Source organism: Nuphar pumila, chromosome 3 (genome assembly GCF_984573655.1).
Source record: "Nuphar pumila chromosome 3, dmNupPumi1.hap1.1, whole genome shotgun sequence".
Classification (NCBI taxonomy): Eukaryota; Viridiplantae; Streptophyta; class Magnoliopsida; order Nymphaeales; family Nymphaeaceae; genus Nuphar; species Nuphar pumila.
Genome location: NC_143251.1, coordinates 13,977,763 through 13,990,887, shown reverse-complemented (window position 1 = coordinate 13,990,887; position 13,125 = coordinate 13,977,763). Strand labels below are relative to the sequence as shown.

General features: G+C 37.2%; 1 protein-coding gene across 1 annotated transcript; it reads right to left on the bottom strand.

The window, feature by feature from the left end:
• On the bottom strand, positions 1-3,668 carry LOC149842053 (two-component response regulator ORR24-like). The gene is made up of 5 exons (XM_090000578.1): positions 3,545-3,668; positions 3,058-3,210; positions 1,612-2,028; positions 1,411-1,502; positions 1-1,284 (listed from the first exon to the last, which is right to left on the bottom strand). The coding sequence occupies exons 1-5, from the start codon at positions 3,666-3,668 to the stop codon at positions 1-3; spliced, it is 2,070 nt and encodes a 689-aa protein (XP_089856704.1).
• Positions 3,669-13,125: the final 9,457 nt, after the last annotated feature.

Genomic DNA, 13,125 nt, shown 5'->3' with positions numbered 1-13,125 from the left:
TCAAACATGCCCTGGAGGTTCCTGTTCCTCAATAGATGATTCTGTAACTTCGCTAGACCATTCTGTTGTCTGCGCAGTCTCATATTGCTGCACAGAGAATGTCCTTCGACCTCTCATATCCAAGTTTAACTTTTCATCCAAAATACCATTGATCTGCACTGGATATTGATCAACATTATCTATAAGGTGGAGATTTTGAAAGCCAGGGTATACAGAAGAACACAAAGGAATATATGTGGCATTGGCACAGACAGGTTTTTGTGTATCCAAGTCTTGTTTAACAACAGGATTCGTATACTGTGATTCTGTGATGTTACTGCCAGCTGATCTTAACAAGAACTTTGAAGAATCATCATTGTCTGCTGATAAGTGCCTCATATTTACATTGCTTGCAGTGGCTTGTGGAAAAATTGATTTGCTCCCAATTGCTGATTCATGTGAAGTTGTTGTCAGTAGATTGCAAGCTGACAAATCAAGTGCACCGGGATCCATAGATAAGGGTTTCAACAAAATGTTTGTTCTTGACCCAGTTGTAGAAAGATCATCACTGTTCAGAGGATAAGCTGTAGGCAGAGTAGTTGAACATCCTGTTAACGGGACAGCATTCTGCCAGGTTTCATTATATCTATCAAGATTAGGCATGTGAGAGGAGGCCGCAGAATTAACCTCAAAGCTTTCCAGATTTACTGTCAACTGACCATCCAATCCCCTATACTGTCCCCCTTGCTGTTGCTGCTGCTGTATAAGCTGCAAAATTAGGGGGTCATCTGGAACATTATTAAGGAATGGCCTATTCAAATTTAAATTAGCTACCCCACTGCCAATGAAACTAGAGGCATCTGTCTGTTGATATTGGGAATCTGAAAAGGATAAAGTATCATCAATCATCATAGATGAGCCACCAAATCCAGAGAGGGCTTGTTTATTCTTTAGGAGGTCATTTTGCAATGATGTTGGCAGACCTTGAAACAAATCCCCATGCTGATTTCCTGGAAGAGGAACATGAGTTTTCTCCAGATCACTTAATGAACTTTTTGAGCTGCGGGTATGATTCCACCGAATCACTCCAGAGGAAGTAGGTTCGTTCATTGCCAAGCTACCAGTGGAGTTTAAATAGCCTAGAGGTCTGGCTTCTACTTGAAAAGATGCAGGTCCATTCTTTGCAAGGTGATCAGTCACACCAAAAGCATACATTGAAGACATGGGGACAAAAGAAGAATCCCCGACTCCTAAAGCAGGAGTCATACTTTGCTGCTCACTCCTCTTCAAGTAAAGCCGATATTTCTGCAGTAACAACCATTGATCATAAGGAACAAAAGAAAGTAGCTATTATATAGGCAATCAGCTAGTACGTGGTAAACCACTAGTACATTTAAAACCATTTGAATATATAGATAGACTAGGAAAAACAAGAAGGTATCTTTCCTGAAGATGGCTTGCAACATTCTCCCTTGTAAGCTTTTCAACATTCATAATCTCAAGTATCCTCTTTGGATAAGCCTCTGATTTCATGAACAACAAAAGCAAGAGTCAAGGCTTAAAAGCATTAATGTTCTATGCTTTAAGAGTATCATTGCAAAAGTGAATAGCACATTTTGTGAAGGCACTCACTATCAACACCCAATTGATTTACAGCATTGATAAACTTCTCATGAAGTTCCTTAGACCAAACAACCCTAGGCTTTTTATGCGTCCTCTGCTCTCCGCTTTGATTGCCATTTTCCTCATCCTCATCCTCATTGTCTTCATCACTTCGATCGTGCCTTTTCTTATCTAATTTGCAGTTATTATCAGCCTGCCCAGCTGCATTGCATCCTTGTACGCCTCCATCAGTGCCATGGGCAAGCTTGCCATGATTATTTCTGTAACCGTTTTTCTTGCAATCCATTGCACCCACTTTTTTTCTTCTAAATACATGTTGCCAAAGGTTTTGAAGCTCCTCTGTGCGGATTGGTTTCAGTAAATAACCACAAGCTCCAGAAGTAATGCCTTTCATCACAGTGCTAGTTTCACTATGCCCAGACATCACTGCATGCAGAAATATGTACAAGTCAACACACTTTCACCAAAACAAGCCATCCAAATAAGTTGGCAGCACAGATGCAGCAAAATCTTTGAATCCCAAAAGAAAAAAATTACTAAGTGAAATTTCATATAGCCATGGATTGAAAAAAAGATGAATAATTTATCTTCCATTTTCTTGAAAGGGGGAGGAAAGGAAGCAAAAACAAAAAATGCCTTGGGAAACAGAATATATATAAGCCTAAACTCTGAAGTACCATACTCTCTGGCTTAAACTCATAAATGAAAGCTTTATTTGATCAATTTGACCCCACGGATGCATTCAACATGGTCCATTACTAGGAAATGCACTATGGACTGAGTGGTTTGGACATAAAAACATGATTCCTACATTCATGAAATTTTGATACATTGTGGACTGTTGAAATTAGAAGACCTTAAAAACTCTACGTATATATCACAATCGGACAATCTAAAACATTTTTTTGACTAAACAAACCATATAGATCATACCCATATGGCTTGATTCATCCAAAAAAATCCTGAGAATGCGAATTGGAAATATTTCCTTCAGTTTTCAGTATTGTTCTCCAAACTTCGTGAAAACGTTGAGTTTCACCATTCAGAAATGGCTTCCTCGGAAACGTGCTTCCCACACATAATGTGTTGTTTACAGCCATAGGCCAAACTGCTGGGCAGCAGAAAAGTTGGTAGACACTTGATACATTTGGAATGCAGAAGAGTCCATCTGATCGCTGTAATACGAAACCAAGTGTCATAGGTTAAATATGGAGGAGCCTATAGACCTATTTTCTGATACTAAAAGATGAAATAAGGTATTGACATGCAAGTTTACCACTAAAAGGGAGACAAATCTAAATTTTTAACCTCAATTTGCATATATTGATAAACACAAGTACTAACACATTAAACTGGTGAGATCTAAACCATCTGACAAGAAATGAACAAAATTCACAAGAAAAAAAAAAGGTTCTTTACGAAGAATCATAAAGGACTCGAGGAACAGTCATTTACATACGACAGGCAGGTCCATTTCTAGGAGAACGAGCTCCAAAAGTTTGAAACCATCCATATCAGGCATTTGCACATCGCTTAAAACAATATCAAAACTGTCTTTGTTCTCCCTCAACAACTTCAAAGCCCCTATCCCCTTTGAAGTCGTAGTAACTGCACAGAAATATGGTTCATACTATAATCAGATGCACAACATATAGTCCAGAAATCTCCCATGAAAGAAAAAACCCATGTTTTGAAAGCAAACCAACCCCAAGAAACGCGCCACAAATGTTATTAGCAACGAAGCACTAAAGGAAAAGTGTCTGAATTCTTTAATATACTACTATTCATTAAAAAAGTTCGGTGGATCGTGACAAAATAACAACTGATGCTAATAAAAAAGAAGCCATATGAGAGAGAGAGAGAGAGAGAGAGAGAGACGATCACACCAATAAAGTAAAGCTTCAAACAGGGCACACGGAGAAGCAAGAGAAGGAAGGACAACCTTGATACTGGCACTGTTGTAGTTGACTCTGCAGCAGTTTCAGGCATAAGGGATCATCATCGACGGCAAGAACACGCATACCCACCGGAAAACCATCGTCCTTTGCTCTCTCCTCGGCAGCCATTCTGCTCTCTCTCTCTCTCTCTCTCTCTCTCTCTCTGAACTACCGCACCAAAACAAGGAGGTCAATAACCTGCTGCCAATCACTTATCACAGAAAGCAAATAGCAGAGAGATATAAGGAAAACGGAAGCCTGAAATCTAGGAAGTAGCTATGAGAAGGAGTCTTTACTTCATTCAAAAAAGGAGTCTCGCTTGCATGAGCCATCAGTTATTAACGTTTCTATATCAAATTCGGGTTTTAAAATAGAAGGCAACAGAATACTGCTAATCAATGTCAAAATAAAAGGAGCCTACTAGCCTTTTTTGGATTTACCAATCTTCTTATTCCTTGCATGGGCTCGGACTCTGTTTCTGCACCGAATAGGAGGTAATTACTCATTTGACGTAGAGTTGAATTGAGAAGCATATTCACAAACCTCGTTCCCTATATTTTTGATGTTTGGGTTTTTCTTGAAAATTATATATATATATATATATATATATATATATATATATATATATATATATATATATATATATAGAGAGAGAGAGAGAGAGAGAGAGAGAGAGAGAGAGAGTAGGGCGTAGCTGCTGAATGAATAGATGCTTAGTCCGTCCACCATGCGTGTTGATGGATGGTCAGCGCACAAAAAAAAACAGATAAAACACTCCAAAAAGCGTAAAATGGAGATTTAGCATACTTTTGAAGCGCCGCTAATAGCCTTTTTGTCCCTTTTTTGCACATTTTTTCTAGTTTTGCTTTACAAAAATGATGTGCGTCCATCGTGTGCACTATAAACGCTCAGCAACATCAAGTGTTCAAACACCTGTTGATTCAATAGCTATATATATATATACATGAGTTAATTTGCTACGTATAGTAAAAACCGTAATATTACTCATTTGACGTAGAGTTGAATTGAGAAGCATAGTCACAAACCTCGTTCCCTATGTTTTTGATATTTGGGTTTTTCTTGAAAAAATCTTATATATATATATATAGAGAGAGAGAGAGAGAAGGGTGTAGCTGCTGAATCAATAGCTGCTTAATCGCAATGACTGTCCATCACACGCGTTGATGGATGGTCAGCATGCAAAAAAAAATGCTGAAACACTCCAAAACACTTAAAATGGGGATTTTTTTAAGCACCGCAAATAGCCTTTTTGGCCCTTTTTTGCACATTTTTTCCCGTTTTTGCTTTAAAAATATGCTGTGCATCCATCGTGCGCACGATCAACACTCAGCAATATCAAGTAGGTGTTCAAACACCTAGATTCAGCAGCTACGCTCTACTATATATATATATATATATGAGTTCATTTCCTAGCTATAGGAAAAACCGTAATATTTTTTATTTTTTGGTGTTTTTGTACATCAAACCCTCCAGATTTGATCTATATGTTTAGGTTAGCATAGCAGAAATCAGTGCTTGGATCATGTTAGTCCAAAGTGTACGCCAGAGTTTGCAGAGGTTAAAAAATTAACAGCCTATAACATACCACATTTTCAACTCACAAAATTATATTTTTATGTCGAAAAAGTACATCTCATGAGTCGATTCTTACTATTTTGACCATGTTAAACACATCTATGGGATTAGATTTTGTCAATTTATCCCACTATATGTTCAAACCCGGGGGAAGGGAAGATTCCTCACCTGAGAGAGATGCATGGATTTATCCATGAACATCAGGTGCACTAAATTTCTCATCGTTTCATTTTTTTTTTTTTTCCGACTGTACAGACGTGTTCTACAGGCGGGATCGGCTTATGAAACAACGAATTCCGATAAGTCGGTTTTTAAAAATTGAAAATTTAACTTCCAACACTTTTTTCAATTTCAAGCAAATGGAACAGACGAACATATCGGTAAGGTCAAATCTTTTTTTTTATGAAAAAGTTTTCTGCCAAAGCGAGTAATCTCCGGGTGGGGTCACCGACTAGCCAAGCGATCCCACCAGGAATAGACACTCACACCTAGTGGGAATCAAACTTGACACTAAGGGGTCAGCACCTTCTTCCCAGGCCTGCTACCACTCCGGTGACCCAGATCAAAGACCTAGTCGCGGCTCGGCCTGCTGTACTTTATGATCATTGTCCTCGCGGCGTAAAACTCAGTGCCCTTGCTCCATACCCACCACTTTTTTTTATATATCATAAAATACTGAAATACATGAATGAAAAGACAGGAGCAATGGGTGCTAAAATTTGATTATTTATCACCTTTTTAAGTGACATATATACCATGCCTTTTTTTTTAAGTATTGCTTACATGGCAATTCCTTAATTTTTGAAAACTAAACAGTTGTCATTTAGCAATGTAACCGTTCAAACGGATTAGCACAATCCTCTCTCTACTTTAGTAGAAAAAAAAAAGTTACCATTTCTCACTCTCAATGAAAAAAAAAAGGAAAGTTGTGATTTGGGATGAAAAAATATAAAATCCAATTGGATCCGACTTAATCTATTCGAGTGGGATCTGGAAGAAGATAAAACTGAATCCTGATCTGATTAGTCTAAAATCCAATATTTACACGGCTTCCAATCTTAGTCGAATTTGGATTTGGATTTGGATTTCAACACAAAATTAATACTAAATCCGAATCTGATTTCTTATCGGATCCAGATTTGGCTACCGAATCTGACTAATTGGATTCAGATTTTTGGTCGGATATCGGGTTATATCCGACCTGTTGGCGTTCCTAGGTGTGATATGCATGGGTTAGCTAGAAAATTTTTAGGTTGCTTCCGTAGTTCACTTTAATCCTCATCCACATCATTCTAAGATGAAGCAATGTGGTTATGGCTAGGTGAACTCATATCCAGTTACATCGTCCATATCCTACCCACTTTTTTGACATTTATGTAGTCATACGTGAGAATAAGTGTTACAGTGAACCAAGTTTGCATACAAGGTAAAAACATTTTAAATTAATTAAATAATTCAAATTTTACATGTCCCCCTATCTTCAAAATTTATGCAAATTCATGACACACACTTGATATCCAATCACAATTCATGTTCATGCCCAGTTGCACATATGATGCATGGATTGTCTTTCTACCATTGCCGATGAATAAACATGTGCTCAAGAAGTAGAGGAAGAATGTCTTTAACTCAGCCATACCTTTAACGCAGGGTATCGTCCCCTTCATTCTCCTAGCATGTTGTTGTCATGTCTTCCTCAATCATCACAATTTCAACCTTTCACCTTTGAATGCATCTTTGGGTGCTCCCAATAAAACTTCACATTAGTGATTCAAATCTCCAAAATGAGGTGCATTCACTGGCTCCTCGTGGCACTTTAGTCTGGTAATATGTGCCACGTCTTCCAAGATAATGGGCATCTCAAAATCGAAGATCTTAAATGTGTTAGTTGTTTGGTTTTATAACTGCACCATGAAATCCACAAGACTATGACAAATTTGTCATAGTGTGACCTTCAAGAATTTTTAAAAATGTATTAGATCTAGCCAATCATTTGCTTTCTTTGCTAGTGTTAAGAACTAGGAATGTGTTTGGAACCAGTAGAACATACATAAGAGGTATTGGATCCTCTGACTCTTGAGTCTGCGAATCCTATAATTATAATAAAATTTACATAAAATCAATCAAATATTACAATTCATAGGAAAACATATAACTTAAAATTAAAATTTTGATATAATATCATATTTCAAATTCAAAAACCAAGCACACATATATATGACAATTTAATGAATGATTGAATGTGTTGAAGTTGGGCTCAGATTAATTTTTAGAAAGAAAAAAAGAGAGAGAGAGATAGGGAGGACCAAAATCAAATGTATCTGAGAGTTAGGATCAGGTGATATTGAAAATCACCATCAGTGGTGATTTTTTCATTAATCACCACACATGGGCTGGAGTTCCGTGGCAGATGTGTTCTTTGGGAGCAGGAGGAGGAGGAGAGACTGTCGTACACTTGTTCCTTACTTGCTCATGGACCAAGAAACTCTGGACCAATGTTGTCACTATCAACCTGAATCGACCTGTATCGGCCGATACTTAGTGTATCGGTAGAAAATTGATACGCTATTTTTTAATAAATGTAAAAAAATGCTTAAAATTTATTTTTTAATATTATTTAATATAAATCCAGTTGAACCCAAATTCAGTTTGGCATTGGACAGAACGGAGCATGAAGGAACCGGATCTCATTAAGAAGGACCCAGATCCAAGTATGCCATTAAGGACCAGCCAGCCTGGTGGAGCCCACCTAGGGAGGTCGACCTCTCCTATTGAAGGCCTAGATGGACGTATTGTGGTTGTTATGAGGAGGCTTTGGTGATATTTAAGTCTTTTGTAGGTTTTATCTAAGTATCTCTTAGAATTTTGTCTTTCAAGTCGTGAGGCGAGTTAATAACCTCATATATATATATATATAGGCTTGTAAAACCCATTGAAAGGTATCTGAAGTTTTCCCTCTCAAGTTCATCCCCTTCTTCCTCTCTCTCTCTCTCTTCTCTCTTGACCTTTAGGCTCTTTCTCTCCTGCTCTAAGGTTCTAAGCCATTAGAGGTTACTCACCCAAAGGACTTAGTTGCAGCCTAAGTTCAAGTTCGAGTAGCACGCTCAAGCAAATCAACAGTTGAGACTTTGCCTTGGCAACTCAACCTTCAGTGGATCTTCCCAAGTTGTGGACCTGTAGTAGACCTTCTCACCTACATAACTGAAACCGGGTAAGTCGACAAAGCCCAGACCTTAACCCCCTCTCTCATCTTAGACGTTGAACTTAGCCAAAAGTGCTTATTGTAAATTGTAGAATCTAACCCGACTTGTCTTAATCATATCTCTCCAACTAGACCTAGTTTAAGCCTAAAAATTAAACCTTAAGTCAACCCCCATGTCCTTAACTAACCCATCAAAAATCAAGGTTTTCTTCTATCTCTGAGAAGAGAAATAGATCTGAAATTCGAACATGTTTTTATCAAATCTCAGTCCAAACCCAGTTCAGATCCAAACTTGTCTCCTTGTTTCTGTATTTTTATCTCTCTAACCCAGTTGAGTCTAACCCTCAAATTTTATAAGTGTCCCTAGATTTTTTTCTAAAATTTTATAATTTTTTTATCAGTATTTTTGAGATATATAAATTTTCTCCCAAAGTCAGAAACCAGTCTACAAACCTGCACCCAGGATATCCTGAAACTTGAATTGTTTGTATCCCCAAGAATACCAATCCTAAAATCAAAAAATTTTAACCCAAGTTGTATAAAAACTACTACTAAATTTTCAACATTTTATTTACTGAAATTTGGGAGATCCAAATTTTCTTATGAATCCTACCCGAACCTCTAATAGAACCACCTATTTCTCACCTAGCTAACCAACCTAAACCTAGGTTTGAACCCAGACCTATCCCGTGGGCCCAAGCATACAACATTATTTTAAAGGTTTTGACATGTGTCATGTTCTAAATGACATAATATTTTTTAATTATTTTTTAGTCGATTAAGAACGATTCACTTGAGAATGATTTACCTGAATCGTTGGCCAAACGATTTAGGGCATGCTGACAACATTGCTCGGGCCAGTCACGGCCTATATGTTATGCGAGCACGGATGTCTCACATGTGAATTAAGCCACCATTGGCGTTTTGGATTCTGTTGGAGATGAACCAATTGGTTACAAAGTGTGTGTGGGTGTGTGTTGGGGGGTCAATGGATCGGCTGACACACACACACAGAGAGAGAGAGGGGGGGTCAACAAACCTTGAGTCCGTGAGCAAACAAATAGCAGACTCAAACCAGGGGCCGAAAACACGAAAGCAAAAATAGAAAAACATAAGGACAGAAGGCCCAAAAAAATCAAAAATTTGACAAATTCAGCCAAGGTCAGGAGGAAGAGAGGGCAGCTGAAGGCAATGGAGACCAGGGCAGCAGAGGCGCAAAATTGCGTACACATCAGCCAAGATGCAATGCACGAGCTTATTGAAAACAACCGGAGTTATGACGAAATATCGCATTGTTGCGAGTCATCCAAACAGCCCACCAGGTAGTGAGGAGCCAAGTTCTCCAGATTAGCCGCCATCTCTTGCAACTACGGACCTGCGATAGGCCCCACAAAAGATCGAGCGCGAAAGAGTCTTGTCGCACGTTGACATCAGGTTGATTATTATTAGAACGCTCAGACCATCATGTGCCCAGGCAAGAAAAGACCAGCCCTTCAAGTCCATCTGCATATGAGTCCAAACAAGTACTAACAAGTACTAATCAGAAAGCTCTTTAATTGAAAATAACCAGAAGTTCTCATAATCTATGAACACCGCCACCTAAGATAAATTAAGTTGTTGTACATAGACCAAGGTTACCAGGCTAAGAAGCGAAAGTAGGAAACGAAACGAGAAGCGGGAGCGAGAAGCAAGGTATTTTAAAATTTATAAGAAGCGAGGAGAGAAATCAATTTAAAAGAAAAAATAGGAATAAAAAAGGCAATGATGAGATTGAATGAGAAGTGAAATACTAATAGATGGGAAGGGAATAAACATGACAATTCTTAAATTTGATGATTTTGAAGTGTACAAATTAAATTTTTTTCAAAATCTAAAATTATGATTGCCAAGTTAGAGAAAGTACATGGCAAGTGGGTGAAAAGGGTGAAATGAAGCACATGGAAAACATGAAAAGTATGACAAGTGCATAGGAAGCATGTGGGGAAGCATGAGAAAAACATGTGAGAAGCATGGGAGAATAGAGATTCCCATCAAGTTTCGGAAGCGAGGAGTTTCGCGCTTCCGAAGCGAGTTTCTGGGAAGCATGCTTTCCGCCTATCTATGAAGCTTCCGGTAACACTGACATAGACTATATCAACAGCTTAAAAGCAATTTTTTGGTTGCTGCTTGCCTTTCTCAAGCATCCAAAATATTCCAAGCATGAGAAGCAAGAAGCACAATTCCATCGCAATGTATGAAAAGATGTGAAAATTGTGTCCAACTCCTCAAAAAAATGATTAATGGGCTCATGTAGAATATCCTCTCTTCTTCAAATTTTCAGTAGTCATTGTCAATGATTGCACACAGTTTCCATGGGACAGAGCAATAAGTAAATTGGCACTATGGTCAAGAAGAGAAACTTAAAAAGAACATTATAGAAAAGAAGATTGGTATCATGATATCATCAAACTTGAAATAAAAAAGGAATAACACAATTCCCTTTCCATAAGCATTTCCAATTCCTTGGTCCTGCATATTTCTCCATATTAAATAAAATCACAAACCACATGACATGGGGGTTCTGCTTCCCATGAAATAGGAATTTCATTTCCACATTTCACGTGACAGATTCCAGCTAAACTTTGGAAAAGCTTATTTTCCTAGTTAAGGAGCCCTTTATGGATGCCTGTGCCCTTTCTGTAACCAGACATGCACACATGCACAGGTAACAAGAACCCAAAAGAAGTATGGGTGCATACAACTTTCGTTGTTCCTTTTTCTTTAACTTTCCTTTTATGCAAGCATAACGCACAAATCGTTACAGCTGCAAGCAAAAGACCAAGTATCCCATGTGTTAGAAAGTGACTTGGAATACCTTGGGTTCAATAATGAACCCATATTTATGCACGTAAAGTGCAAATATACCCATTAAAGGGAAACAACACACGCACATAATGTGCCAATACATAAAAACCCATAAAAAGGGAAAAATATGACTTAAAGTCATAAGTTACATATCATTGAAGAATAATGGAGAAGGGGTGAAAACCCCATTACAATGGAGCATAAGCTCCCCCAAGAATACAAAATACAAAGGGGAAATCCCCTATTTATAAGCATGAAAAGGGACCACCTTGGGGGCTCCCAAAGGGGACGTTGGAGAGCCCCCAACGGTCACATTTGTGACCGTTGGGGGCTCCCAACGTCACTTTTGGGAGGCCCCCAATGTGGTACGAAATCCAAAAATATAAAAAACAAAAAAATAAAAATAAAACAAAAATTACAATGCATATTCCAATTGGAATATGCGTAAAATGCTAATTTACAAGAATACCCTTGAGGGTATTTTAGGAAGATAATATATATATATATATATATATATATATAAATAAATAGAGATATGTATACATATATATATATATGTATACGTATCTTTATATATATATATAAATATATATATATATATATATGTATATTTTATCTTCCTAAAATACCCTCAAGGGTATTCTTGTAAATTAGCATTTTACGCATATTCCAATTGGAATATGCATTGTAATTTTTGTTTTATTTTTATTTTTTTGTTTTTTATATTTTTGGATTTCGTACCACATTGGGGGCCTCCCAAAAGTGACGTTGGGAGCCCCCAACGGTCACAAATGTGACCGTTGGGGGCTCTCCAACGTCCCCTTTGGGAGCCCCCAAGGTGGTCCCTTTTCATGCTTATAAATAGGGGATTTCCCCTTTGTATTTTGTATTCTTGGGGGAGCTTATGCTCCATTGTAATGGGGTTTTCACCCCTTCTCCATTATTCTTCAATGATATGTAACTTATGACTTTAAGTCATATTTTTCCCTTTTTATGGGTTTTTATGTATTGGCACATTATGTGCGTGTGTTGTTTCCCTTTAATGGGTATATTTGCACTTTACGTGCATAAATATGGGTTCATTATTGAACCCAAGGTATTCCAAGTCACTTTCTAACATGGTATCAGAGCAAGGTCACGATGGGGTTGTCTCTTGGTGCAACGGAAAGCGTGTCGCTCAAGAAATGGTGAAGTATTCATTGCTCTTCCTAAAGTATTATGCTTTTGAAGTTATTCGGTATGTATCCCTTTTCTCAAAAAGTATTATGCATTTGAAAGTATGTTTCTTGCATATAGTTTGTTCGTTTTGATGGTCATGATAGTTGAATTATTTCTTTTCACATTTCGTGTGCTCATATATTTTGAAAATATCTCCTTCTAAATTTGGTGAAATCGTTTGTTGTCCAAATATAAAATTCGTGTCTATTTATCGAACTACTCATAGCATATAATAGTAATTTATGTTTTTAAAAATTACCTTCAATTATGTGAGATTTATAGTTCTTAAATAAGTATTTCATGATTGACCTATAAGTTAACTTTTAAAATTATATATGATCTCTTGCTAAAATAATGATCTTTGCTTAAAATTTCTTAATTATCATATGAACCCTAATTTGATTTGAGTTCCTCTATTGATTATGGATTTTAGTGCATTTTTTGAAAAATTTGATATAATCATTATATGAGAATCTCTCACATCTAAAATCTTTGTTGAATCCTAAAGTAGTTCTTGTTAATGATAACTTATAAGAACTCCTAAAAAGTTTTTCAATGTTTCTTTTTTGAAAAATTATTTATGATAAACCATTAGGAAAGATTGTTTTTAAAAAAGGAATTTCCCACATAGAATGCATAGTTCATCTATTGCATCCTTTTTTGGTATAAATGATTTCATTTTTCATCCTTATAAACTTGTTGGTTTGTATTTTTCATAAGGTTTCG

Bases quoted from the DNA above. Each gene is read 5' to 3' on its own strand.
- LOC149842053 (XM_090000578.1), bottom strand. From the start codon at position 3,668: ATGGCTGCCGAGGAGAGAGCAAAGGACGATGGTTTTCCGGTGGGTATG. The intron at 3,211-3,544 runs GTTGTCCTTCCT...ATTTCTGTGCAG, and splicing joins ACAACAGTGCCAGTATCAAG to TTACTACGACTTCAAAGGGG. The intron at 1,285-1,410 runs GTTTTTCCTAGT...TTGTTACTGCAG, and splicing joins TTCAGGAAAGATACCTTCTT to AAATATCGGCTTTACTTGAA.